Consider the following 26,603-nt stretch of genomic DNA (forward strand, 5'->3'; position numbering starts at 1 on the left):
AGACAAGCAAGGTTAGCCACAAATGTCTATCCAAGCTCAAACAATATTGTATTCATCTGTTATCATAAACTGCATCAGTTGTACTCTTTCGATTCATATCATAATTCTAATACTTATAAATTCACGTCAAACTCATACACAACCAAAGTGAAAGCATACTAGAGAAAGAACTTTGTTTTGTGTTTGTTTGTATATATCCTTTTATTAGCCCTCTGAATTTTGCACATTAGTTCATATTATATGTATAGGACATAGCAATAACGGATGATTCTTGTTATTCCGAAGGTCCGTTATTCCAAACAAACAAATTCCGTATTTTACCATAGTCGCTGATCCCTAATGAAATTGTGTTCGTTAATCTGATCATCAGGTAGCCTTATTGTAGAGGTTTGTTACTCAGAAGTTTCGCTGTTCTGATGGATATATTATTTGGAATTTCGAACTATATTGGTTCATTTTCGGATTAATACAATTTCGGAAACAGTGAAAGCACAAGAACACCCGACACATGTGTATGATTTGTGTCTGGGAGCAAGATTAAAGCTAACGTATTTCAGAGAGTGGTCTATTAATTCTTGTGTGTTACTTGCGTAGCGCAAAGTGTCCACATAAGCGCCCTTTTTAATTTCAAATTTGAGGTCATGATAATCATGTGTGTGTGTGTGTGTGTGTGTGTGTGTGCGTGTGTGTGTGTGTTCGTGTGTGTGCGTGCGAGCGTGTGATCATGCAGTGGAGCCCTTCCAAGAGGGTCATTCCAAGATGATGCTAAATACCCATATTCAAAAAAAAAAAAAAAAAAAACATCCATACGCCGACGAGTCATACACCCTTAGACTCATTCAGCTCACCATGCAGGTAAAACAGACCCATAAGCTAGACACTTCTAAGTAAATTCTAAGATGTAACGTCCAGCTCGTGTCCAGTTCTTTGGGCCTCATTTTAATAGTGTCTAACTCGTGGTCCTTATTTGCGTAGTGTCTAGTTTTTTGCATAGTATAGCTCATGGGCCTCATTGACATTAGTGTCGAGTTTGTGGGCTGTTTAACAATCGGGCTGTATCACTCATGGGTGTCGAGCTCGTGACGTGCACCACTCGCAAGTACCCAATTTGTAACGTGCTCATTACGCCAACTACACACATGAAACACGATGGCGCGTACTGTAGAAGTTATCTTAACTGATACTTTATCATAACTACAGATGTCAGCCATGCACTGATCTGAAGACCGTATCATCATTCTCCAATGCTATTGTACAAGTAACACTCCCTAATTATCCTCAGGTTGGCCTTTGGCCGCGGAAAAATAAAGCAGAATGAAATGGCCATATAAGAGTTTACCGTCTAAGTACGCGTTACACGATAGGCCTATGGAGTTCATTATCAAACACGATATGAGCAAACAGGCAAGTTTACTGCTCATTGGACCTTGGACTATGTCTCCTACGAACAAACAGTGCCAACAGCATGATGTCAGCTACATGATCTCGAAATACGAAAATTTTAACAACTTAATAAGAAAAGCAAGCAAACGGCTGTGTCGCGGGTAGGAGCGTCACATTTACTTCCACACGCTCACAGACGAATTCATTTTGTCCCGCGAGGGTTTATTACTTGGGGTGTATTTCACTATTTTCATTTTTCATTATGATTATTGTGATTGCCTGAGAGTATTTTAGGACATTACGATCCAAACATGTATTCATCTTATTCTTTTTGAATCATCTCAGTCTCAGACTACCAGCGATGGATAGAATATACGAGCTCTTTCTCCTTTTGACACTGACTGCTACTATGTTCTGTGACCAAAATATAAAAGGTAAGTGCAACTTTGTTTTCATGAATCTGCACTCAATTAAATCGTTGCCGAGTAATTACCAATATGATAGGTTGGTTCAAAACAACAGATCTTTCTAGAAAATTACAAAATTCTGAGAATGTCTTAAAACACTATTATGTTTATTTTTATTTATTTATTCAGTCTTCTTTAAAAACAGGGTAGTCTTTTCAGAGCCAAAAGGCCTGCTTTTAAAAAGAGCCCTGTTAACATAAATATAAGAATTACACATCGAAACATATTTGCATAAGTGTAATGAAAAAGTAATTACATCAAAACCAAAACATACCAAGTCAAAACACAGTAACAACTAAACAGAAACAAAACAAACAAACAAACAAACGAGACAGAAACCATTAAACTGAGCTCATAACAGAACAATATGCGACATAACAAGACAGGGTATATAGCCAACGTGCCACATAACAGTTGTGGCTACAGTTGGTGCGCAAAACTGTAAGAATGAATGAACCAGAATATTTGCGTTAAATCTGCACTTACAAGTTGATCGATTGAATTTGGGTCTTGAAAGAGATGAGTGTTGTTGCCGTTCGAATGTGGGTTGGAAGTTTGTTATAAATACTGGGTGCTATGAAAGAAAAGAATCGCTTTTTAAATTTGGTGTTGGGCTTTGGAATGAATAGTGGATTTAGAGTAGAATGACGGGTGACATAATATATAGAACGTTTTGTGGCAAGATCATTCAGGTAATACGGTGCTAAGTCATTTAGTATCTTGAACACAGAAATACAATACTGATAGTTGATTCTACTGGCGACACTTTGCCACCCAAGTCTATTCAAAAGCGTTTCTTTGGTTGCTGAGTAGTCCGCATTTAAAATCAGTCTTGCATATCTGTTCTGGGTTCGTTGCAATTTGACAAGGTCTGTTTTGTTACACTTCCCCCAAACCACCGAGCAATAATCTATGTGAGGTAGTATAAATGAGTAATACAGCTGTGCCAGAATTGTTTCTGTTAGGAAAAACTTTATCCTCCTGATACATGCTATTGCTCGATTAACTTTTCTGATTATACTAGATACATGTAATGACCAGTTTAAACTCTGGTCAAGAATTACACCAAGATACTTAATATTTGTAACATTTTCAAGGTAATCTTCTTCATGAGTAATTCTTAAAATCTGGTTTCTAATTTTACGTTTGGTTCCAAAAACCATAACTTTTGTTTTTGTGGCATTGATTTTCATTTGATTAACTCTGAACCATTCACACAATGTATTATATTCCTTTTGCACGGTCATTTGAACACTAAGAATATTTTTTCCCTTGCAAAACAATGCCGTGTCATCAGCGTAAAGGGTGATTTTAATTTGATTTTCAAAAGATAAATTACACATATCATTGATAAATAAACAAAAAAGTAAGGGCCCCAGAATAGAGCCTTGGGGGACACCAGAGGTAACCTTCTCAAAAGCACTCTGGGCACCTTGAAAAGAAACACATTGCTGTCTGCTACAAAGATAAGATGAAAACCATTGTAGTTCAGTTGTTTCTATGCCATAGTAAGGCATTTTTGATAAAAGGATTTCATGCGATATAATATCGAATGCCTAGGTCTAAAAAAATTGCACCTGTTATAAAACCAGAATCAAGGTTATTTAACAAAAAATCAGTAATTTCAATTAAACATGTAGCCGTTGAATGCTTTGGGCGAAAACCTGATTGCCTCTGCGAGAGCAGTTTGTTTTCTTGCAAGTATTCGTAAAGTTGTATGTGGACCGCCCTTTCAAGAATCTTTGACACACAAGATAATAGGGATATCGGACGAAAGTTGCCCAGTTTACTTGTATCACCACCTTTGGGTACAGGAACAATCTCGGCCTTTTTAAAATCACTCGGGAATTGCCCAGAGTTTAAAGATTTGTTTAAAATACGTGTAAGAGGTTCCGCGATGTACGGAGCTGCGGATTTCAATAGCCTTGGATGTAAGTCATCTAAACCGGCAGCTTTTTTGGCGTCTATTTTGTGTAATTCTTTTTTAACAAAGTCTATTTCAATTTCTCTGAATTTGAAAGTTGATTTCACTTGTGACAATGTATTAAGGGAGTTAAAACACTTTTCGGATTGAGTGAAACCATTTCCGACATTAACGAACATCTGATTAGACGCTTCAGCGATTTTATACTTATCTGAAATAATTTCATTGCCTATTTTGATATTTGAATTGATTGTAGCTTTTTTCTTGGGCAATAGATCTTTCAGCACTTTCCACGAGTTCTGCATATTGCTGTCGCATTGTCGTAACCTGGCATAAAAATATTCCTTCTTAAGTTTCTTATTCAAATTATTGGCTTTGTTTCTAAGATGCTAGTACTTGTCCCAGATAACGTTCAGATGACTTACATCCTCTTGACATGGTGTTTGACCTTTCTCAGACAATCTTCTTTTCAGTTCAGTGAACTTTCTCTTATGGTAATCACGGTCTCTGGCTATTGCTAGATAGTCATTAGTAATCCACGGGGCACCTCTTAACTTCTTTCGAACAGAGACAAAGGGAGCATGTTTACGTGATATAGCAGAAAAGGTTTCTTTAAATTTTGCAAAGCTCCTCTCTACATCGTCACTCTCAGTAACAAGACGATCCCATTGAACATGTGAAAGGTCATTAAGAAAATCTTCTTCGACAAAGTATCTGAACGATCTGAATGAAAAACATTCAGGCTGGAATTTTGATGGTCTGCACCTGAGAATTGCATAGACAAGGGAGTGGTCACTAAATCCAACAGAATCTGTCCCACAGATTTCTTTGTGATCTCCACCATTGAGTCTGACACACAAATAACATCGATCAGTGTGGAGCTATAGGGGGTTGTTCGCGTAGGCTCCTTGATGAGCTGCGTAAGGTTAAACACTGAACACAATTCGTTAACCTTGTTTGACAAAGAACTTTTTGCTAACATGTTGCAATTTAAATCTCCAAGTATAAGAACGTTATCAGAGAAGGAAAAAACCTGCTCTAAATTCGATTCCAAACTACTGAAAAAAGTCGAACATGGGGAATCCGGTTTTCGATATATCACACCGAGAAAAAATGACATATGATTTTTAACTTTGATTTCTAACCACATTATTTCCAAATCATTATTTTCAAGATCTTTACGTCTAACGTATGACATGTTTTCTCTTAAATAACACGCTACTCCACCGCCATGGTTATCCCGATCTCTCCTTTCCAGGATATAACCAGGAATCTCTAAAACACTTGAATGAATGGAGTCATCAATCCATGTTTCGGAAAGTGTAAACAGATCAACTGATTCTTTCTTAATGTAATTATCCACGTCCTCCTTTTTATTCCGTATACTTCGAACATTAAGATGGGCAATCAGCAGACCATTATTATTTGTACTCTTAAGCTGAATAACATTTCCAGGCAACGTAACATCATTCTTGGGCTCTTTAACTTTTTCTAATTTTGGTATAGCCGTTTCAGGAGTTTTCGGATCTTGTTCGAAAAATGGTAATTCTTCAAAAATACACATGGAACACATCCAGTTTTCAAAACATTCATTTTTGTCATCGTACTGAACTTGAGTTATACCGGCACATATTATATGAACCCACTTGTTACACACTGTACAGAGCAATGCATTTTACTGGTGTTTTACAACACACACATGGAAACCTAACTGGCATAAATTGATATATCAAAATAGATCATCAAACATATCAAACACCAAAAGAATGAAACAAACAGATAATCACATAAATCACGAAAATGATTATTCAAAGGTATTGCACAAAATTTACTCAAGTTAGCATTACCATTCAGACGTTTCTAATCAGTCTGAGTTCAGTGTTCACGTGTTTAGATTCAATCTCACCAAGTCTCTTTCTCTGACGATTGTGATTCTCTGACGATTGTGAACAGAGTTGTTCGTTATTGTTGCATCTCTTTCACTTAAACCGTTTGGAATTTAGCCAAATAGCGACTTAACCCTCGTATTGTAGACCTATTATAAAGTTACTTCAGTTCAACGTATCCAATTTAACTTGGACAATGAGTGTATTCACTTTAATTCTTTACCAGGTATCAGTCCTAGATATATAGGCCTGCGGATTGAGGCTGAATTTGGGGGTCAACTGGCAACTATCGTATAACAAACAAATGTTGTAATTTTTTGAAAGTATATGTCTTAACAAACTTACCAGTAACATTTACCCGAAATTTCTGCGTCGGAACATGCTCAAATGACGTCATCAATATGGCCACCCCAAAACCAAAAAAAAAAAAAAAAAAAAAAATCAATGAGAATTTTAGGATATCTCAAGTGTTCATTATACAACTGACATTATGATCATTAGATAAGTTGCCAGTGTATGTATTTCTTATTTCCTGCCTTTCTTCAAACAAAATTGGGCCCATTTGTGACCTCTTTTCAAAAAAATCTGAGCCCAAATTCGGTCATTTCTATGGCAACTTTATGCTGAAAACATTTTTTTTTCTCAAACAAAAAATGCAACACCCTCTCAACGATAAACACCATTCTAGATTTATATAAGTATGTAAATTTAATAGACTAGAGTTGAGACCTAACCTGTGAGAGACCATAGCTACCATGGTTACACTCAAATTTGCCTGTTGCCATTATAACACAGCTGTCTAGATATCACACTTTTCATTATTAGTGGTGTATAAACCAATATTCCATCTCAGTAGCTGGGTTTTTTTGTTGTTTTTCGTTTTGCATTTGGCACAATCATAAAACAATCTGACATTTTGTTCAAGCCAATTAGGCATAGAACATAAAGATAAAGTCAATTTCTCATATTAGATGAGACCCTCCTCCACCTCAGCCCCCTTGTTAGTTCATGGCTGTTCCTTTCTTCCAGTCCTGTAGGGTGTTTCACCAAACTTCTCATTGGCTTCAGTTTCACTTCACTGGTTTCAGTCTCGCTATCTCACTTGTTCATGGGCGTCACCAGGGGGGGGGGGGGGGGTGCGTTGGGTGCGAACGCACCCCCTTCAGATCCTTAAAAAAAAAAAAAAAAAAAAAAAAAAAAAGCTTCAGTCTGCAAGCAACCTCAACGCCGGACGCTAAATAATCATTCTTTTCTTTTTCTTTTTTTCAATTTTGCACCAGGGACATTAAAAAAAAAATCGTGGGCAAAAACAATTCGCACCCCTGGTTCTGGCAGCACTGATTTTATTCATATCTACTATATAGTATTCTATACAGTGTTTACTATGTATCGACCGTACTGTACATCCGTACGGTACGGAGCACGTACACGTTTGCATGTACGTCTGCTACTTACAAGTATGTAGGGTCTATGTAGGTTACTTCTGACCAATCCATATTGCCAGTCCAAGAGCGAGCCCTAAATTAGCCTCATTAAAAAAAAAGAATGGAGGGGCAAGCATATCATTTTGCCCACCCCCCTCTCCATAATTCCAGAGACGAGAAGATTTTCTTACCTTTTTTTTTTTTTGAAAAAAAGTTGCCCCAATAAAAACATTGGAGGGGCAAGCAATGATAATCCTTATAATTTCGCCCCCCATAATTAATAATTCCCGAAATGAGAAGATTTTCTTACTTTTGAAAGAAAACAAAAATGTTGCCCCCATAAAAAATATTGGAAGGCAAGCGCACCATTTGCCCCATCCCACATGATCATAATTCCCGCGATGAAAAGATTTTCTTGTTTTTTTTTTTGTTAGAAATCTGTCCAATTATTTCACCCAAAAGCAGTGGCGTAACTACGGGGGGGGGGGGGGGTAAGAAAATCTTCTAAGGTAAGAAATTCTTCAATGATTTCTTTTAACCATAATAAAATAGGTGTATATAATAGTGTGAAACATTGTTCAAAAAGCCCGGAGCCGACAAAAGATTGTGATTCAGCGTGATTCCTGGTTGGCATTCTGCATATAAGCAGTATGTGCGCAGTGTGTACTGCAAAAAACGGCAAAAAGAGTCGCTACAATGTTGCACAATGTGATGTAGAATTTACACCTTTGTACCTTACGCTTCGTTATATCAAAGCTAGATCATTGATTTTGCAGTGTTGCTTTACATACTAGTCTGTATTAAAATGTCTTGCATTGCCAATAAAAAGACTTCACCTTTATGGGCTAATTCCTAACTTTTCCATGTATATAGTACACACACACAAACAAACACTCACAATTAGGGGATGCTCTAAAGTCCAGATTTTGGACATCCTTCCCCCGCTTGGTCACTTCGACGCCACCTCGCTGGTCATACCTCCCCCAGTCATGAACATAAACCGACACCCTTGACTACCAGTGGCGGATCCAAGGCGGGGGGCGCACCGGGCGTCCCCCACCCCCCCCCCCCCCCCCACAATTTCCAAAGCGAAAAAATATAGCTTCAAATGGCAGTTTTTGGACTGTAAAATGTCAAAATTTTCAAGCTCGCTCGCTCCGCTCGCTCGCATTTAGTCGCATTTAAATTCTCCTGATATTGCTGCCAGTAATTGCCAGCAGTTGCGCCCGGTGCGCCCCCTTAATTTCGAAAGCAAAAAAGACATAGCTTCAAACGGCAGTTTTTGGTCTGTAAAATGTCAAAATTTTCGAGCTCGCTCGCATTTAATCTTTATGCAATTCTTCTGATGTTGCTGGCAGTAATTGCCAGCAGTTGCGCCCAGTGCGCCCCCCCCCCTTAATTTCGAAAGCGAAAAAAATATAGCTACAAGCGGCAGTTTTTATACTGTAAAATGTCAAAATTTTCAAGCTCGCTCTCTTCGCTCGCTCACATTTAATCGTTATGCAATTCACCTGATGTTGCTGACAGTAATTGCCAGCAGTTCCGCCAGGTGCGCCCCCCTCCTTAATTTCCAAAGCGAAAAAAAGAAATATGGCTAAGAACGGCAGTTTTTGGACTGTAAAATGCAACATTTTCAAGCTCGCTCGCATGTAATCGTTATGCTCTCCTGATATTGCTGCCAGTGCCAGCAGTTGCGGCCGATGCGCCCCCCTTAAATTCCAAAGCGAAAATATATAGCTTCAAACGGCAGTTTTTTTTTTTTTTTTACTGTGATATGTCAAAATTTTCAAGCTCGCTCGCTACGCTCGCTCGCATTTAATTGTTATGCCATTCTCCTGATGTTGCTGCCAGTTATTGCCGGCAGATGCGCCCGGTGCGCCCCCGTTAATTTCCAAAGCAAAAAAAATATGGCTACAAACGGCAGTTTGGGGACTGTAAAATGTCAAAATTTTCAAGCTCGCTCTCTTCGCTCGCTCGCATTTTTTTGTTATGCCATTCACCCGATGTTGCTGCCAGTAATTGCCAGCAGTTGCGCCCGGTGCGCCCCCCCCCCCTTAATTTCCAAAGCAAAAAAAAAAAAAAAAAAAAAAAAATGGCTACAAACGGCAGTTTTTGGACAGTAAAAATGTCAAAATTTTCAAGCTCGCTCTCTTCGCTCGCTCGCATTTAATTGTTATGCCATTCACCCGATGTTGCTGCCAGTAACTGCCAGCAGTTGCGTCCGGTGCGCCCCCCCCCCTTAGTTTCCAAAGCAAAAAAATATGGCTGCAAACGGCAGTTTTTGGACTGTAAAATTTCAAAATTTTGAAGCTCGCTCGCTCCGCTCGCTCGCATGTAATCGTTATGCCATTCTCCTGATATTGCTGCCAGTAATTTGTCGTTTCACACCGCCATTTCATAATCCATTTATAGGGGGACAACCCCCTTCCACAACCTCCCCTCTTGCTCGGTCGCGTTCATGACATCAGTGTAAGAATTGCTTCTAGAAATTTATCTAAATTATACCATTTATAGGCAAATTGTTCAATAACAATTTACTTCAAAATGTATGGATACCTTAAGCAAGTGGGACTGTTTCAAGTCGATAAAACACGCAAAAACTTGCATCACATTGCACTATTTACAACATCAAAATGCAAAAAGTGCTCACCGTGGGAGGGGGACACCCACATCCTCCCACTCGCTCACTCCTCTCGCTCTTGCTTGGCCGCGTTCATGATATTCAGTGTAAATATTAAAACAGGAAGTTTATTTGGATGATACTATTTTACAGGCAAATTGTTCACTAATAATCTACATCAAAATTTACTGCTACCTTAAACAGTGTTAAACAAGTGGGACTGTTTCAAGTCGATAAGACAAGCAAAACATGCATCAAATTGCACCATTTACAACATCAAAATGCAATTTCAGTTCGAACCGTGGGAGGAGGGGGGGGGGGGGACAACAGGCACTTCTACATCCTCCCCCCCCCCCCTTGTTCGCTCCCTCGCATACTAACCCCCCACCCCCCCCCAAAAAAAAAAAAAAAAAAAAAAAAAAAAGATGAAATCCTAGCTACGCCGATGCCCTTTCCCCGCTTGGTTTCCCTCAAAAAACAGTAAAAATCTAGGGATTGAGAGCTTCCTATGTTCCAAATGTCCAAAAAATCTCGTTACATTTTAGTGTCAAAACGCACCCCCTTGAAAAAAAGCTGGTGACGCCCCTGCTTGTTTGATTATGTTTCAGTCACGAGGACATGCTAAGTGAAACTGAAAACACTAATTGACACTGATCTCACTGAAATCAATGTCGGTGAAACGGGTCTTGCATGGATTTCTGTACGATATCAAAGCAAGCTCATTATACTCGATGGACTACTACAACAAATACTGTACTTCTGAAAGAAATGAAGCACTGTTAACAGAAACTGGATACACATTTTATCATAGATCACATTAGTCCAGTCAAAATAGGGTTTCACCCACTATACTAATTGCAGTAGGAAATTCCACTGCAGTGCTACTTGTTATGGGCTCCTAAACACCTTACTTAAAGTCCCAAGAAATCCAGTGGGGTATAGTGGCTAAATTGCCATAATATGCAAATTAGCACCCATTATGATAAAAAATACAGTGTTTCCATGAAAACTATACTTCTAGGTTTTAGATTGGAACACCGAAAGTGTTGAAACCTATGTTTATAATGTAAGTTAGTGCGATGCAAACATTCGCCATAACATGTACATAGTCTGGGCCTCATTTGCATAATATGCAAATTAGCTCCCATACGCCTAATGATAAAAATACATTGTTTCCATGAAAACAATGCTTCTAGGATTGAGACTGGAACACCGAAAGTGTTGAAATCTATGTTTACGATGTCAGTTAGTGCGATGCAACTATTTCCATGTACATAGCCTGGGCCTCATTTGCATAGTATGCAAATTAGCTCCCATAATGATAAAAATACAGCGTTTCCATGAAAATAATGCTTCTAGGTTTCAGATTGAAACACCGAAAATGTTGAAACCTATGTTTGCAATGTGAGTTAGTACGATGCAAACATTTCCACGTATATAATCTGGGCCTCTTGCATAATATTCAAGATTCAAGATTCAACTTTATTTTCACCTCCATCAAAATGAACAAAGAAATTATGTACATTGCATATGCACGGGATAGTTGTGATACAGAACAAAATGTGAAAAGGTACATAAAAAAAAATTATGAAAATGAGAAGTAGATGCGATTACATCTTTGTTAAATACATAAAGCGTATGATACAAGTCAACTAAGGATGAGGATGGAAGTGGAGGGTCCCACTAAGAAGCAATGCTTGTACGATATGGGACCCTCAGAAAATACACAAAACATCAATATAAAACACAATAAACGAACCGATGTCAACTGACATCAAGATGATTGGGAAGAGAAAAAGAGAGAAAAGGAAAGGAAAAAAAAAGAGGAAAAAAAGAGAGAAAAAAAAGGGAGAAAAAAAAAGAGGGAACTACAGCATGTGCCAATATGCAAAGGGTTCCTAGCCAACGGAATATTCTAATGCATCAATGTGCCCGATATGAGCATATCAAGAGTGTTCAAATATGATATTTCAGTTTCTCTTCACCAAACACAAACTTTACAGCCTTAGTAAACTAGCATGAATAATATCATACAATTAGAGTTTGTTATCCAACAAATAATGATAGCTTAAAAGTAAGAAATTAAACAAGTGTCAACATCTATAATTTGTCTAATTTTGTAATGAATGAACTCTATTTGGAGGGTGGTTTGCTCGAATCTTGATGATTCATCTCTTGTTTCCTTGAGGGTTTTGAGATATGGAAGATGGCACAGTCAAAAGAAACCCTGTAGGTAGTGCCCAAAGTCACCCCCAGTCGATCATATTATCCCCACGACCATTTAACAACATACATCAACCAACGCGATTTCCGTTGTTTTAAGCGTACGAGATTTTATTTATAAGTCGTTTGGCCGTCTAGCAAAGACTCTTTTATTTCCATGAAATAGAATTGGCATTGACAGAGACATTTTCCTACAATGAGTATAATTGTCTTTAAAAAGTGGTGCACAGTCAAAGCGACTCGGGAGGTACCCGAATTCATCCCTATACCCTCACGGCATGGTACAAAACATAATTATACACACGTAAATACAGCTGTTTGAAGCAAAAAAACTCTGTGCATAACCGTTTTTTAGTTTCATTTCAATTAAAATTCAGTGGAAGTTATAGAAGAATTTTTGTTGTACAATATCTAAAGGGTAAAAATGGTTCACATACGAAGGCAACCACGTGGAGGGCGCCCAAAATTACCCCACCCAAAGGCAGTCTAAGACATGCAATAATCATGTATATACCAACGCAAATACATAATTATGTTCTATGGGTACATGCCTTTAAACAGTCCTTTTGGTCCTCTAGCAAAGAAAATTTTATTTAATGAAATTCAACGGAGTCAACAAACGATATATTGCTCTGCAATTTTGACTTACACTGACATAGTTAAAGTGGTTATCATTCGAAGGGAGCGTACTATATGGGAAGTACCCACATTAATTGCCTCTATACATGACCCTTTGTAACGCAAATATCAACGCAATTAAAGTCGTTCCAAAAGTGCATGTCTCAAAAAAAAGTCGTTCCTTGAGTTTTATGACTATCACTTGAGTTTTATGTTCATGTATAATTATCGTATGGTGGTATAATCATTGTAAATTCTTTTCATTCGACATAGTTTTACGCACCTCATTTTCTTTTACAAAGAAAGTGATGTCTCGATCTGTTCTTGTTGAAAATGAAATAAAAATTAAATTGAATTGTATTTAATAGGATTCCTGCCATATCAAAACACTTTTTTTCCTATAAAAGTTGCCGGGGTAGAGATAAAATAACAACATTGATCTACAATATCTATGCAGTCCAAAGGGTTCACTTGCAAAGACCACCTTAGGAGAGGTGCTCAAAGTAACTCCATGCATCCTAAAGGCGATGAAAAACATGCAGTATATATACAACCGAGAAAAATGTTTCATGGTTACATACCTCTGAAAAAGCTCTTCCGCCTGTGTAGCACATACGCTTTTATGTTCGTAAATTGCCATTAAGGTGATATAGGACACGTCGCTTTTCAATATATATTTTGTCAAGCCCTTGGGAAGTGCCCAGATTACCCCTCCCCTGACCGTCGTGGTCCTGAAACAGATTCACAAAACGTGCATTTATGCCAAAGCAAACTCACTTGTACATGCATGTAAAGTCGTTTTGCCGAGTGGTAAGTAAAGACACTTTACTTTTCATGAATTTTAAATGTTAGAGACACTGCTTTGCAATCATCATATAGTCAAAGGGGTGCACATTCAACGGCAACCGAGTGGGATATGTTCAAAATCATCTAACCCCACGGCAATATAGAAACATGCACTAGCATATAGCACAAATATGTCTCAATTCTCCATGCCTTCACGTTTTCCCGATCGTTACGGTTGTAGAGCAATTGCCCTTTTGTTTGTAAGAAATGCAATATAATTACAAAAAGAAAAATGTTCTACATTAAATACATTGTCAAAAGGGTGAACGTTCAAAAGCAATCCCTTGGGAAATCTCCAGAATTACACTGCCGCTCAAGACCCGTAATTACATCACACGGATACTATGAACGCAAATACCGACGTTCTTTCGTGCATGCATGGTTTTAGAAGTATTTGCAGCAATACAGCTACACAATTTTATATCAATGAATGTCGTGGAAATGATGGGAAAAGCATTGCTTCAAAATATCTATTTAGTGGGAGGATGCACATTAAATGCCAATCCTGTGGGATGTGTCCCCAAAGTGCACCACCCTCATGGCAATATAGAAAACATTGAATATCATTGACGCGAATACACTATAATCATGTTCCAAACATACATGATTTCAAACTTCGATCGTGCCGTAATCCAAGGGCACTTTTGTTTTCAAAAATACGTTGTAGCTAATAGAGGAGAAATTGCTCTACAGTATCCACATCGTCAAGAGGGTGAACATTAAAAGACAACCCCATGGGAATTGTCCAAAGTACACCTACGCCCAAGCCCCCTTAAAACAAAATATAGATATTAGCAACACAAGCATCGTTGTTCTATAGCGTGGATGGTTTTAAAAGCAGTTACGGCAATTTAGCAAATACACTTTTTAAAAGTCATGGAAATGATAGAAGAGGTTTAACCTTACAGGATCTATGCAGTGAAGAGGGTGCACATTAAATGGCAACCCTGTGGTAAGTGACAAAAAATATTCCACCCTCACGGCAATATATAAGACATATAAAATCATATAACGCGAATATATTATAGTATTATATGTGACCCTGCACCTCAAAACAAACAAAAAGTCGCCAGACATGAATTTTCAGTTAAGACCATATTCTGAAAGAGCAGACTTTAAGCTTTAAAATGATGTATAACTCAAATCAAATGGACTCTCCTAACCTATCTAAATATTGGAAAGAAAGCACAAACTCAGGAAATGTGTGAACTGAGAAAAGAGGCTCTGAAGTAAAATGTCTATTCAAGCGCTTAATCTCTACCAAACCGTGCTGGCTGTGCGATGAATGGGACAAAAAACAGGAAGTAAACCACCAGAGTAACAACAATGAAGGGATTATCAGATTTAACTGAAATTTAACATGCCTCATTAACACATTCTGTCCATAATCAATACCAACTTTCAAAGCAGTAGCACTATCCTTTCAAAAGTTATTAGAGTTGAAATTGAAGAGTGTGGACAAGGTTTTTCAGAAATGAATAAGGGATTCTAAAGACACACCTAATCACATTATTCTACCAAAAATGTTCGAGATAAACTGCTAAAAAACACACTTTCCTGCCCGTTTTATGATACCAAATTTTAGCATAATGTAAAAGAAGACCCGCTCTTTCAGAAAATATGAAAAAGTCAAGTTCGGCTAGGTTGACCCATTTCACTTATTTTCAGTCCTCACGCGTAATCAGTGTGTGCGACTTTATGTTCGTTTTGAGGTGCACTGTCACATATGTTCCAAACGTGTATGTCTTCAAAATGCCATCGTGCAGTACAGCAAAGGCACTTTTGTGTCCAAGAAATACAACTTATTAATAGAGGAGACATTGCTTTACAATAAATATAATTGTCAAAAGGGTGAACATTTATAATTAATCCCTTGGGAAAGTGTCTAAATTCATACCTAAGCTTACGCCCCCTTGTTACAGAACACATATATTACCAACGCAAATACCGTTGTTCTAGCGTGAATGGTTGTCAAAGTAGTCCCGGCAATACAGCAAATACAATTTTCATCGACGGGAAGCAATGGAAATGATAGAAGAGACTTAACTTTACAAGATCTATACAGTGAAGAGGGTGCGCATTATACGGCAACCCTGTGGGATGTGCCAAAAATACTCCACCCTCACCGCAATATAGAAAACAGTGTAATAATATCATATAACGCAAATATAAATGTTCCAAACGTACATGTTTTCGAAATTCCATCGTGCCGTATAGCAAAGGCACTTTTGTATCCAACAATGCAACCAATTACTAGAGGAAGCATTGCTCTACAATAACTACATTGTCAAAAAGGTGAACATTCAAAGGTAAGCTTTTGGGAGGTGTCTAAATTTACACCTACGCTAACGGCCTTTATTACAAAATACGGATATTAGCAACGCAAATGCAGTTTTTCTAACGTGAATGGTTTTAAAAGTAGGTCCGGCAATGCAGCAAATATACTCTAACATCAATGAAAAGTCATCAAAATGATAGGAGAAGATTTACCTTACAAGATCTACATGATAAAGAGGGTGCTTATATATTGAAGGGCGACCCGGTACCGTGTGCCCCCAAAATGCCCTTTATCCTCTTGGCAATATAGAAAACATATTATCCTATGACGCGAATATATAATATGTTTCAAACGTACATGCTGTCGTGCCTTATAGCGAGGGCACGATTGTTTCCAAGAAATGCAATGTAATTAATACAGATTGTCACATAGTTCTTTACCTCAAATGTGACATCCATATTAATATATTTTGATAAACAGAATACACAAGCAAAATGACACTCGGCAGATATGTTGAAATTGCACTCTCATTCCATTGCGTAAACCTGTTTCCAAAGCTCCTTCTCGTTGCCATGGAAACAATTTTGGTGACCATGGTTAGCCTTACAATAAATTGAGTCATCTAGTGACTGGATACGTTTACTGGGCACCTACTTGTTTGAAAGTTATTAAGCTTAATTTATAACTATTTGCGTAGAAAGAATTACATTTTATCATTTAGGGTTTTTTTCATGGAAGCGTTACCATGGCATTGACTATATTTCCCCCATATTAATACATGATTAAGACGGAAATTGGTTCGGCACTTCGCTGAAACCAACAAGACACATCAAAAAACATATCTTTAGGCATTCTTGTTTTATTTCAACAAATTAAATGAAAATTATGAAAATTATTATTATTTTTTTTGTTTATTTCTACTACGTCAGTGTAAGGTTGCTATAGAAACGCTATTGGTATGCGTACAACTCACCAGCTCAACTGAAAATGAGCATAATTGATGGCTGATGACCTGAGGTACATGAGAAATAGCATTACTGTAGCTAGAATTACTTCCTTTCCGAAATATTCCATTTGTATTATTAGAGATGTCAAGTGACAATTACTCTGGCAAAATTGCAGATCTTAAGAGGCCATTTTGATGACGTCATTTGAGCATGTTCCGATTAGATTTTCGGGGGTAAATTTCAGGTGGGATATTGTCAGGATGTATACTTTTTAAAAAAGTTAAAATTTGCTTGTTATACGATAGTTGCCAGTTGAGCCTTTCAAGCCACTTTTTGGCCATCGTCTGCAGGCCTAATAGGCCCACAGCAATCTATCCAAAGTTACATGTTTATTACTTTGGGGGCCCAAGAATGTGGGAAAAAGGGAAAGTCCTTAAAGGTTTGAAGTTATTAGCATAAGCTTTTAATTACTGTAAGGGAAAAGATTAGAGTAGAATGTTATTGAATGATTTTCAGGTAAATATTTGTGGTGTTACAACGGAAAGTTATGACATTATTGACTTTAATTAGAATCTACCAGTTAGAATTTCAATAACGTCATGATTTTTTTTTTCGGACAATATTTTGATTTTTTATTGAGGACAATGTTGGTTTATTTCAAAACGTGCAAGAGAAGAATGGTAACGTGACTGTTTGTTTATTACGTCATTTGTGATGTATTATTCTTACATCTTATCTTTTATGATCACTTTAATCAAATGGAGAGAAGAAAATAATTGTTACATAGGTGCATTAGGACAACATTGATTATTTTTATTTGAGCTAATATTACTTATTATATTCCATTCTTCAGGGCAAAAATGTTTTCACTTCACCTTGAAAATCAGACTCAACTTTTTTTTTAATATTCAAAGTTTTATACCTTAGTTACGTATGGGGAAGAAATTTTTCTTCTGTATACAGCCCTTACATTTTATGATTGAAAGCGTAAGAAGGACACTGAGTGAACAACTTTTTGCTAGTTTACGAGACAAACTGGGGTATCAAAAATAGTAATAATAATAGAGAAACAATCTGATCTCTCTGCTGCACCTCCCCCATTTCCGGGGGGGGGGGGGGGAGGGCATGGAGACAGGCATCATGCAAATAAGAACTTTAGAGTAGAAACCTTATGTTTATGAAGTTCAATGCATGCATACTATCACTCGAACTCAAATTTCTGCCATCTATAGCGTCAGTGGTAGGCACTGCCCCCAACGTTCAAGGGTGGAAAGGAGAAGACATCCTGTTGCGGTGTGACATCAAGGAGGAGCCTCTTGGTGTGTACTGGTTAAAGGAGGGCTTCTTAAATCCCGAACAGAAGACGCCTAAGGCTGAATATTTCGATGGAAATTCGGGGAGTTTTGAGGAACGGTTTAACATCGACAAGAACTTCAGCCTCGTCATCAACGACTTGGAGGTGTTAGATGAGGGTCGTTACTATTGTCAGGTGCTGCTGAAGAACACCCAAAGTTTTGACAGTTTCACTTTCTTGACAATTAGCTGTAAGTAACGTCTGTCTCTATTCATGTCAATATTGGTTACAGGGGAAAATTGTTATGATTAACTTACCGGTAAGTAGAACAAAAGAAGAAGCTTTAGAAACTCAAGCTTGAAAGAACGACATATCAGTGATACTTCGTCACAGTATTAAAGTATCACATTGACACTGTTAGCATTTAAGCCAATTCAAGAGTAATTGTGGTGAAGAATAACTGAGACTAATTGAGTATCCGAATATAAGAACGACCCAAGTCCATGAAAGGCCATTTTGAGTAAACTTAAAAAAACCGCCATATACTTTTTTTTATTCGTCCAATAGTATTCCATTTAACTGTGATGCGAAGGCAACATTGTATACACACATAAGAACATATATTATTATGACAATTAAAGGGAAGATAAACCCCAAGAGCATTGTGGATTGAGTGAAAGCAGCAACATTAGTAGAACACATCAGTGAAAGTTTGAAGAAAATCGGACAATCGATGCAAAAATTATGAATTTTTAAAGTTTTGGTGTTGGAACCGCTGGACGAGGAGACTACTAGAGGTTATGACGTATGAGTGGACAACAATACCAAGAAAACATACAGAAAATTCTACAAAAATCCATGTTTCATGAAAATTACAAATTCCATCAGCTTGATATTGACATATGTTAAGGGTAGCAATTATTCCCCCTGCTTTCTGACAGAGGTTGGTCCATTGCTCTTTCATAATTCCAGAAAAGTGAATTTTTGTTGAATTTCCTTTATATTTTCTTTGTATTGTTGTCCACTCATACGTCATATCCTCAAGTAGTCTCCTCATCCAGCGGTTCCAACACCAAAACTTTAAAAATTCATAACTTTTGCATCGATTGTCCGATTTTCCTCAAACTTTCACTGATGTGTTCTACTATATATAAATGTTGCTGCTTTCACTCAATCCACATTGCTTTTTGGGTTTACCTTCCCTTTAACATTTGAGGACCCATTTTGTGTGATGGACTTGGATCGTTCTTTGAATCATATACAGGATAGGCTGCTATATGAGATGAGAGAAGTAATGAGATAGGGCACTATAATGTGAATGTCAGAATGACCCAAGTCCTGGACTTGGGTCATTCTTACATTCATTTAAGATTTCACTCATTGATTTCAGGCACTTCCGGGGGTAATTAAGATTTATCATTTATAAACAAGATGAGTCCATGCCTAAGCGACAATTTCCCATGTCAAACTGAATTTGGCCAAAAATTGGACTTGGGTCGTTCTTTACAACGACAGATATGATGACAACTTCAAGCTCACCCACTACGGACCCGGTTTGCTGAGTATGGTCTTCAATTGCAATTAAACCTTTTGCTTGAAAGAAATACAAGTCACAAAAAGTATACATTGTTAATCAGAGCATGTTTACATTTGTTCATTTTCTCACAAACACACTTTACCTTCCGTTTAGTTTCCTTTTGATAAAGCATTACATTCCTAGACTTGCAGTGTACGATGACATGATATATGAGACTGTTCTCCTATCACAAATTTCACAACAAACATATAAATGAATATAGTAGAAACACTTTTGTATAAAAAAAAACTATATTTTACGTACAAACCATTATTTCATAATGATTTTGTGTCAGAGAGGAAGATTTACATTTACAACAATTTTTAGCAACTGGACCTTGTCTTCTTTTTTTATTTTTATTTATTTTTTTTTTTTTGGGGGGGGGGCACTTTTCTAGATTGTGGTGTCATATCATCTGTCATATTTGACATTACCGTTTATGTCTTATTTCAAAATAGATGTAGACTGCGGACAGTTAGTAGGTAAACTTTTTGTATTAATCAGCCATGAATAATGTTTTGATACAAATTATATTAAGGTATATTTTTCCCTAAAACAGCAGTTTCTACAAAGGCGTTACCATAGCAACCACCAAGGTTAAAACATAGTAAGACTTTTGATGACCGAGTTTTTTATGACTAACATAATTTTCACTTGTAGAAGACATACTTAGACAAGTTCAGTCACTTGTCTCACATTTGAATTTACCATTATTGGAAACATGTTTATTTTTTTATAGCTTTATAACTACAGTATGAAAAATGATTTTTCTTTCCGTTTCATTTTGTTACGCTGTTCCTTTTTGCGTTTATCATATTACTTATGAATTTTTAGGTATATTAACAGTGATTTTGGTATCAAGTCATAAAGCTATATATGTAACCCTGCATCACAAGATCAACAAAAGTCGCCAGACGTAATTTCTAGTTCAAGGCAGATTCTGAAAGAGCAGACTCCACGCTTATCAATGATGTATGGCTCAATTGAAATTGACCCTTCTAACCTATGTTAATATTGGAAAGAAAGCACACCCTCTGGTAAAGTGTGAACCAAGAATAGAGGCCCTAAAGTACAGGGTCTATCTCTCTATTCAAGCGCTTAATCTTCACCAAACATTGCTAGCCGTGTGAATGGAAAACAAAAATAACAAAACAAAACAGAACGTTAACCACTTGAGCAACAACAGTGAAGAGATTGTCAAATTAAGTTGAAATTTAGCATGCTCTTTTAGCACATTCTGTCCATGATTAATGCCAACTTTCAAAGCAGTAGCATTATCCCTTCAAAACTTATTAGACTTTAAAATGAAGAGTGTGCAAAGGGTTATCAAGAACTGAAAAGTGGCCTCTAAGACATGCCTGATCTCACTACTTTACAAAAAGGATTGGAGAAAAACTGCTGAAACTGCACTTTCCTGTTCATTTTGTGATCCAAAACCTAATTAAGGATATTCTAGAAGAAGGGTAGCTCATTCAGATATTATGAAAAACGTGATATTGACTTGGTTGACTTGTTTCACCTTTTTTTGAGCCCTCACTTAAAATCAAGGAGTGCGACTTTTTGTTCGCTTTGTGGTGCACGATCACATATATAAATTATGTAATCATCCTAAATTTCGAATTCAAATGTAAACAGGTGGGGTTTGTTTATTTCATGCTATCATTCTATAATGTCATCATTATGTTTCTTCATTGTTCAGGTTGTACGTAGTTTCGTTTGTAAAATGGCAAATCCAAAAACAACAAAAGCGAAAACAACTCTCCGTTACATCTACGCAAAGCGTCAGGTGATACCAAGTCCTGTCGCTTAACTGCCGACTGAATATTAGGATACGTATATAACATATACGTCATTTTAAAAATTATTGTCTTATTTTCCTAGCGATGGCATCAGGACATACGATTGAGGAGTGTGCTGATAGAAGTCAATCTCGTCAAAGCCGGTGTACATATCAATCTCCCTCCAGCACCCCTTCCGTTACTCTTACGTGTGTCGTGAATGGATTCAAACCTAACGTTTCCATGCTATGGACCGAGGAGTCGGGAAAGAGACTGAATTCCGTCGTTTCACAACAGAACACACTTTCTGATGGCACATACGAGAGGTTCGAGAAAATCACTGTTTCAGCCAATCATGGGACAGAGCAAACCTTCACGTGCGTGGCTACCGGTGACTCGCTGAATGGAACGTCGACCCAAGAAATCACAGTTCTGCCTTTATCAGGTTCTTGAAATATTGCCAATTTTAAGTTTCTGAATAATAACTGTCAAACTGAAACCAATGTTCTTATTGAGATTTGTAACGAGGAAGTATAATTCGATCATTCATATTTTGAGCAAAGTCATCTTTCCGCACAAAACATGTCCATTTTACTGGTCTCCAATTTACTGTAAAAAAAAGAAAAAGAAAAGATCTATTCAAAAGAAATGTTGAACAATTCTAATGAATTACAAGTAGGAAAAGAAGAAGAGAACGAAGAAGAAGAAGAAGAAGAAGAAGAAGAAGATGAAACTTATGACAGTTGACAGGGGGTACGTGTCACAAGTCCGACACCAACGAGCTATAATACAGCATGCACACGAGTCGCATACACAGTCCGTGATATCGACACTTCTAAGCAAGTATATGAAGGCCCATGAGTTTAGGTATAAAAAAAGGTCCACGAGTCCGACACCTATTATTCTTATAATTATGCAGTATTGGTCTTATTAACCGCTTTTTTGTTTTTGTTTGTTTGTTTGTTTGTTTGTTTGTTTTCTTTTGTTTTGTTTGTTTTTGTTTGTTTTTGTTTTTTGGCTACGGCACGTGGGACTTGCAGGCCTTGTCTGCCAAGTGCCGGACTCATGACCTTTCTACCTATATAATGTCAAACTGGCAGGCTGAATGACTCTCGAGCCGTGTGACTCATGGACCTGGACCTTTTATCAATGTCGAGCTTGTTGGCGGTATGACTCGTGGGTGTCGGTCTCGTATGATGACTTAATGAGAAGTGTGTCCTTTGAATAATTAATTTTTATCATCATAATGATGATAATGTGACCGTGCATCACAGACCCAACAAAACGTCGCACCCCTTGCTTTTACATGAGAACTCCAAAAAGGTGGAACAAGTCAAAAAAAAAATCGTTTTTACGTTTTTATACTTTCTGCAAGAGCTAGTCCTCGTCATCGTCTAATTCTTAAAAGTTTGGGATCATAACATGAATGGGAAAGGGTTTTCCAGCAGATTTTCTACAACCCTTTCTTGTAGAGTAGTGTGATCAGGTACGTCTTACAGGTCCCTTTTCATTTCTTGAAAATCCTCTGCACACTCTTCACTTTGAACTCTAATAACTTTTAAAAGGGCACCACTACTGCTTTGAAAGGTGGCAATGATCATGAACAGAACGTGGTAATAAAACATGCTTAATCTCAGCTTAATATGAAAATACCTCCATTGTTGTTGCTACAGTGGTTTACATCCTGTTTTGTCCCATCCATCGCACAGCTAGCACGGCTTGATAAAGGTTCAATAGACCCCGTACTTCAGATCCTCTTTTCTCGCTTCACACTTTTCCAGAGTGGGTGCTTTTTTTCCCCATAATTTATAGGGGAGTCCATTTGAATTGAGTTATACAACATTTTGAATCTTAGAGTCTGATCTTTCAGAATCTGTCCTTAACAAAAAAAAATCATATTTGACGACTTTTTGTTGGTTTTGTGATGCAGGGTCAGATATTTATTCAGGCAATCAACCACTTCGTTGTCACTATTAAACATAATACTTTTTCTCTCTTTCTCTATCTCTCACACACACATACACACTCAAACACATATACGTATAAATATTGACATTGTGTTGTATATCTTAGTATTCATATGTGTTTATTTTACTGTCTTCTAAATGAAGTAATGAATGAAAACGTGTTTCATTTGTGTCTCTATCAAGTTTCAGGAAAACGCGTTAATTCGGGTCTCATCATTGGACTCACCATTGGTGTGCCTGTTGTCATAGTCATCCTATTTCTCTCTGTTGGGACACATCTGCAAAGCAAACATCCGGACTACCTACCGCGAAAAGGTATTGGTTTATTTTCTTTAATATTAGATATTTGAATATGTTAAGTTAATAATCATGCGCGCGTGTGTGTGTGTGTTTGCGTTGTGCGTATTAGTGTAAATGTCTTTGTTTTTTATGAATTTGACACAATTTTGATACAAAAAATAATATTATTACTAATATTTGTCAACATTACGGAGACCGAAAACTTGTCCCATGTATAAGCAGAACTTGCAAATCTATTATCAAGGATGGTTACTCTAGTCAAATAAAATAAGTAACATTATCCATTAAAGGTGAATGCATCAGACCACACATCGAAAGTGTATAGATTATGCTTGAAATGATGTTGGCCTGAGAGTCTGGTAGTGAAAAGAGGGGAAACGAGAAAGGTGTTGACAATAAGTTGTAACCCTGACATACTGAATATAAAAACGATTATTTATATTGATGCTCTTTTTGAAATATTGATAATGATAATATTTCAGGATGTGGCTGGAACCCCTGTTGGAGAAGACCAAACATACCAGAGAGATTTCATGAGGAAGCAGAATTAATGCTGAGAAAGAAAAGTATGTAGATAATCACAATATTACTGGTTGTCTTGAAATAGTGCATTATTCCATTATGCACAGACTTTTATATTTCCAAAATTACGAAATCTTATATCTTTTAACTACATTCTTTGTACAGTGACACAGCTGTATATGTAACACAGTAGAAGAACGATAAATCATATCCCAAGCCCTCTGACCAGTTGGTCCCTCCCTCTCTCTCTCTCCTCACCTGCCCCCCTTTATTTCCCTTTCTTTATTCACCCCCCTCTCTCTCTCTCTCTGTCTGTCTCTCTCTCTCTCTCTCTCTCTGTATACATGTACATGTTATAGTAATCAATCTACATGTCTGCGTGTATTTACGTACACTCATGCATTTTTAACAATGTTTTTGCTTTTTCTTTCATTTTGCTTTCTCTTCTAAGAACCACCATCGCTTAAAAAGAGACAGGTACAGCAATGCAAGGACGATCTGAAGGCATACTACCGTGTGTCACGACGCAAGGTCACGGTGGATCCACTCAGCTTTATGGAACGTATTGAATTGGATGATATTTTCACGGATTTAAGGATAAGAAATGAAAATAGCAAGAGTAAGGCACGACTAACATACGACGATCTTCTGACAAACGATGAAAAAGGAAATCTTTCAAAAAGGCTTCTGATCCAGGGTGAGGGAGGTGTTGGAAAAACAACACTTTGCGCTAAGATTGCCTGGGACTGGTGCCAGGGAAGGATTCTCCAGGATCTGGACATGGTGCTCCTAATACCTCTACGAGATATTAAGAACGCAACAAGTATTGGTGGTATTGTCAGAACGTACCTCTCTCATTCAAATAGGGCAACAACGGAAAAGATAGATGGCTATATTTCAACAAATCCGAGTAGGATTCTCATTATATTTGACGGTTTCGACGAGTTTGACGAAAAATTAAGTAAGACGAGCTGCAGTGACGTCATTCGCATTCTACGAACAGAGCAATACAATTCATGCAAAGTAATTGTCACAACACGCCCTTGGAGGACAAATGAATTCGTGATGGACAGGAGTCTTGCCGAAACTTACACGTTTCTAAACGTCGAAGGATTTAACAAAGAGAATTTATCAACTTATATTAGGAGGTACTTTCGGATTAGAGAGAAGGACAATCTTGCAGAAAGCTTAATCAGTTTTATGGAGGAAAATGATGTCATCCAGTCAAACATGGCCCCGTTTCCTATTTACTGTGCCATGCTTTGCCTCCTGTGGAGCGACTTCAGTGAAGAAAGACGAAGAGAAATGCAAAAATTGCGCACTTTCTCCCAGATTTTTAGAGAAATTATTTCTTTCCTGATAGAACACTACGCTTCAAAAAAATATGAAAATCTACAAAATGAGAACATTGTTGGACATTTAAAGGAAACTGGTAGGGCAATTCAAGAAATAAGTGAGATAGCGTTAGAGGGTTTATTTGACAGGAATCTCTTATTTCCTGAAGAACAATTCAGAGAGTGTCATGATGCCATGGTCACATGCTGCAGAGTGGGAGTTTTGACTATAGAAAAAGATGTCATCCCAAGGGAACGTCGGCGCGATGTCAACATCTCATCCTTGGTTACATCAACTGTTTCTTTTCCCCACAAACTGTTTCAAGAATATATTGCAGGGGTATATATTGAGTACTTATTCGAAAATGATCGTGCTAAATACGACAAGGTAAAAAACAAACTTCTTAGTCGACCTGAGGAGTTCCGCTACGTACTCTACTTTTCCTCAGCTTCAGGGAAAGAACTTGGCCTTGATATCATCAAAGGCTTGATAAACTGTGCTAGTGAAATATTTCGTTCGAGAGATTATGAAAAACGTGATTTCTGCGTTGACGTTGCGTTTGAATGTCACACTGAGGAGGCAGCAAAGGCAGTAGGAGAACGATGGCATGAATACACACTAGAAGGTTCAACAGAACACACAGTGTCAGGAGTAGTGTTCATGGTGCGCTATAACCAAGTGGTGAGTAACACAACTTGAATATTGATTTGAAATATATGTCAGAAAATATAATGTCGAACGAGAATAACATTCCTTGTGTGTGGGGTGTGTGTTTGTGTGTGTGTTTCCCCTGTGTGAATTTGAGTGCATAATCTACAACCTCAACAGCTTCATTTACATTCTTTTTAGACCTGGAACAGGCCCTATTATTTAGGGAAATCGTTTTTATATAACATTCTGTGCAATTGTATCAACGTTTTAAGTATTATTGTTATGTAAAATAATTGCCCTCCTCGCATGATACATTATGATGACTTAATGTGTAAGTTTAATCTGAATTGCCATGGTACTTATTTCATGTCTTGATATCAATTGGAACGTTTGATGGTAAATTGTATGAAACGTTTTTCGTCGTGGCTTTTAGAAAAACAAAATGTTATGAGGAGTCAAGCAAAATGTTCTTATGGCAAAATAATTGCACTCCACGAAGTTTCAACGTCTACTGAAATGAGACCCTTTGCGAGAGTTGCAGATGTCAAACTGCCCTTTGTAGTA

General features: G+C 37.5%; 1 protein-coding gene across 1 annotated transcript; it reads left to right on the top strand.

The window, feature by feature from the left end:
• Nucleotides 1-1,543: 1,543 nt before the first annotated feature.
• Nucleotides 1,544-26,087, top strand: LOC139742033 (uncharacterized). The gene is made up of 6 exons (XM_071652595.1): nt 1,544-1,817; nt 17,849-18,160; nt 21,368-21,709; nt 23,421-23,546; nt 24,014-24,097; nt 24,505-26,087. Exons 1-6 carry the CDS (start codon nt 1,745-1,747, stop codon nt 26,085-26,087), a joined length of 2,520 nt encoding a protein of 839 aa, XP_071508696.1. The 5' UTR covers nt 1,544-1,744.
• The last annotated feature ends 516 nt before the right edge of the window (nt 26,088-26,603 follow it).

This window comes from Diadema antillarum, unplaced genomic scaffold (genome assembly GCF_040938485.1).
Source record: "Diadema antillarum isolate AM-2024a unplaced genomic scaffold, OU_Dant_1.0 seq00000974_RagTag, whole genome shotgun sequence".
Taxonomy (NCBI): Eukaryota; Metazoa; Echinodermata; class Echinoidea; order Diadematoida; family Diadematidae; genus Diadema; species Diadema antillarum.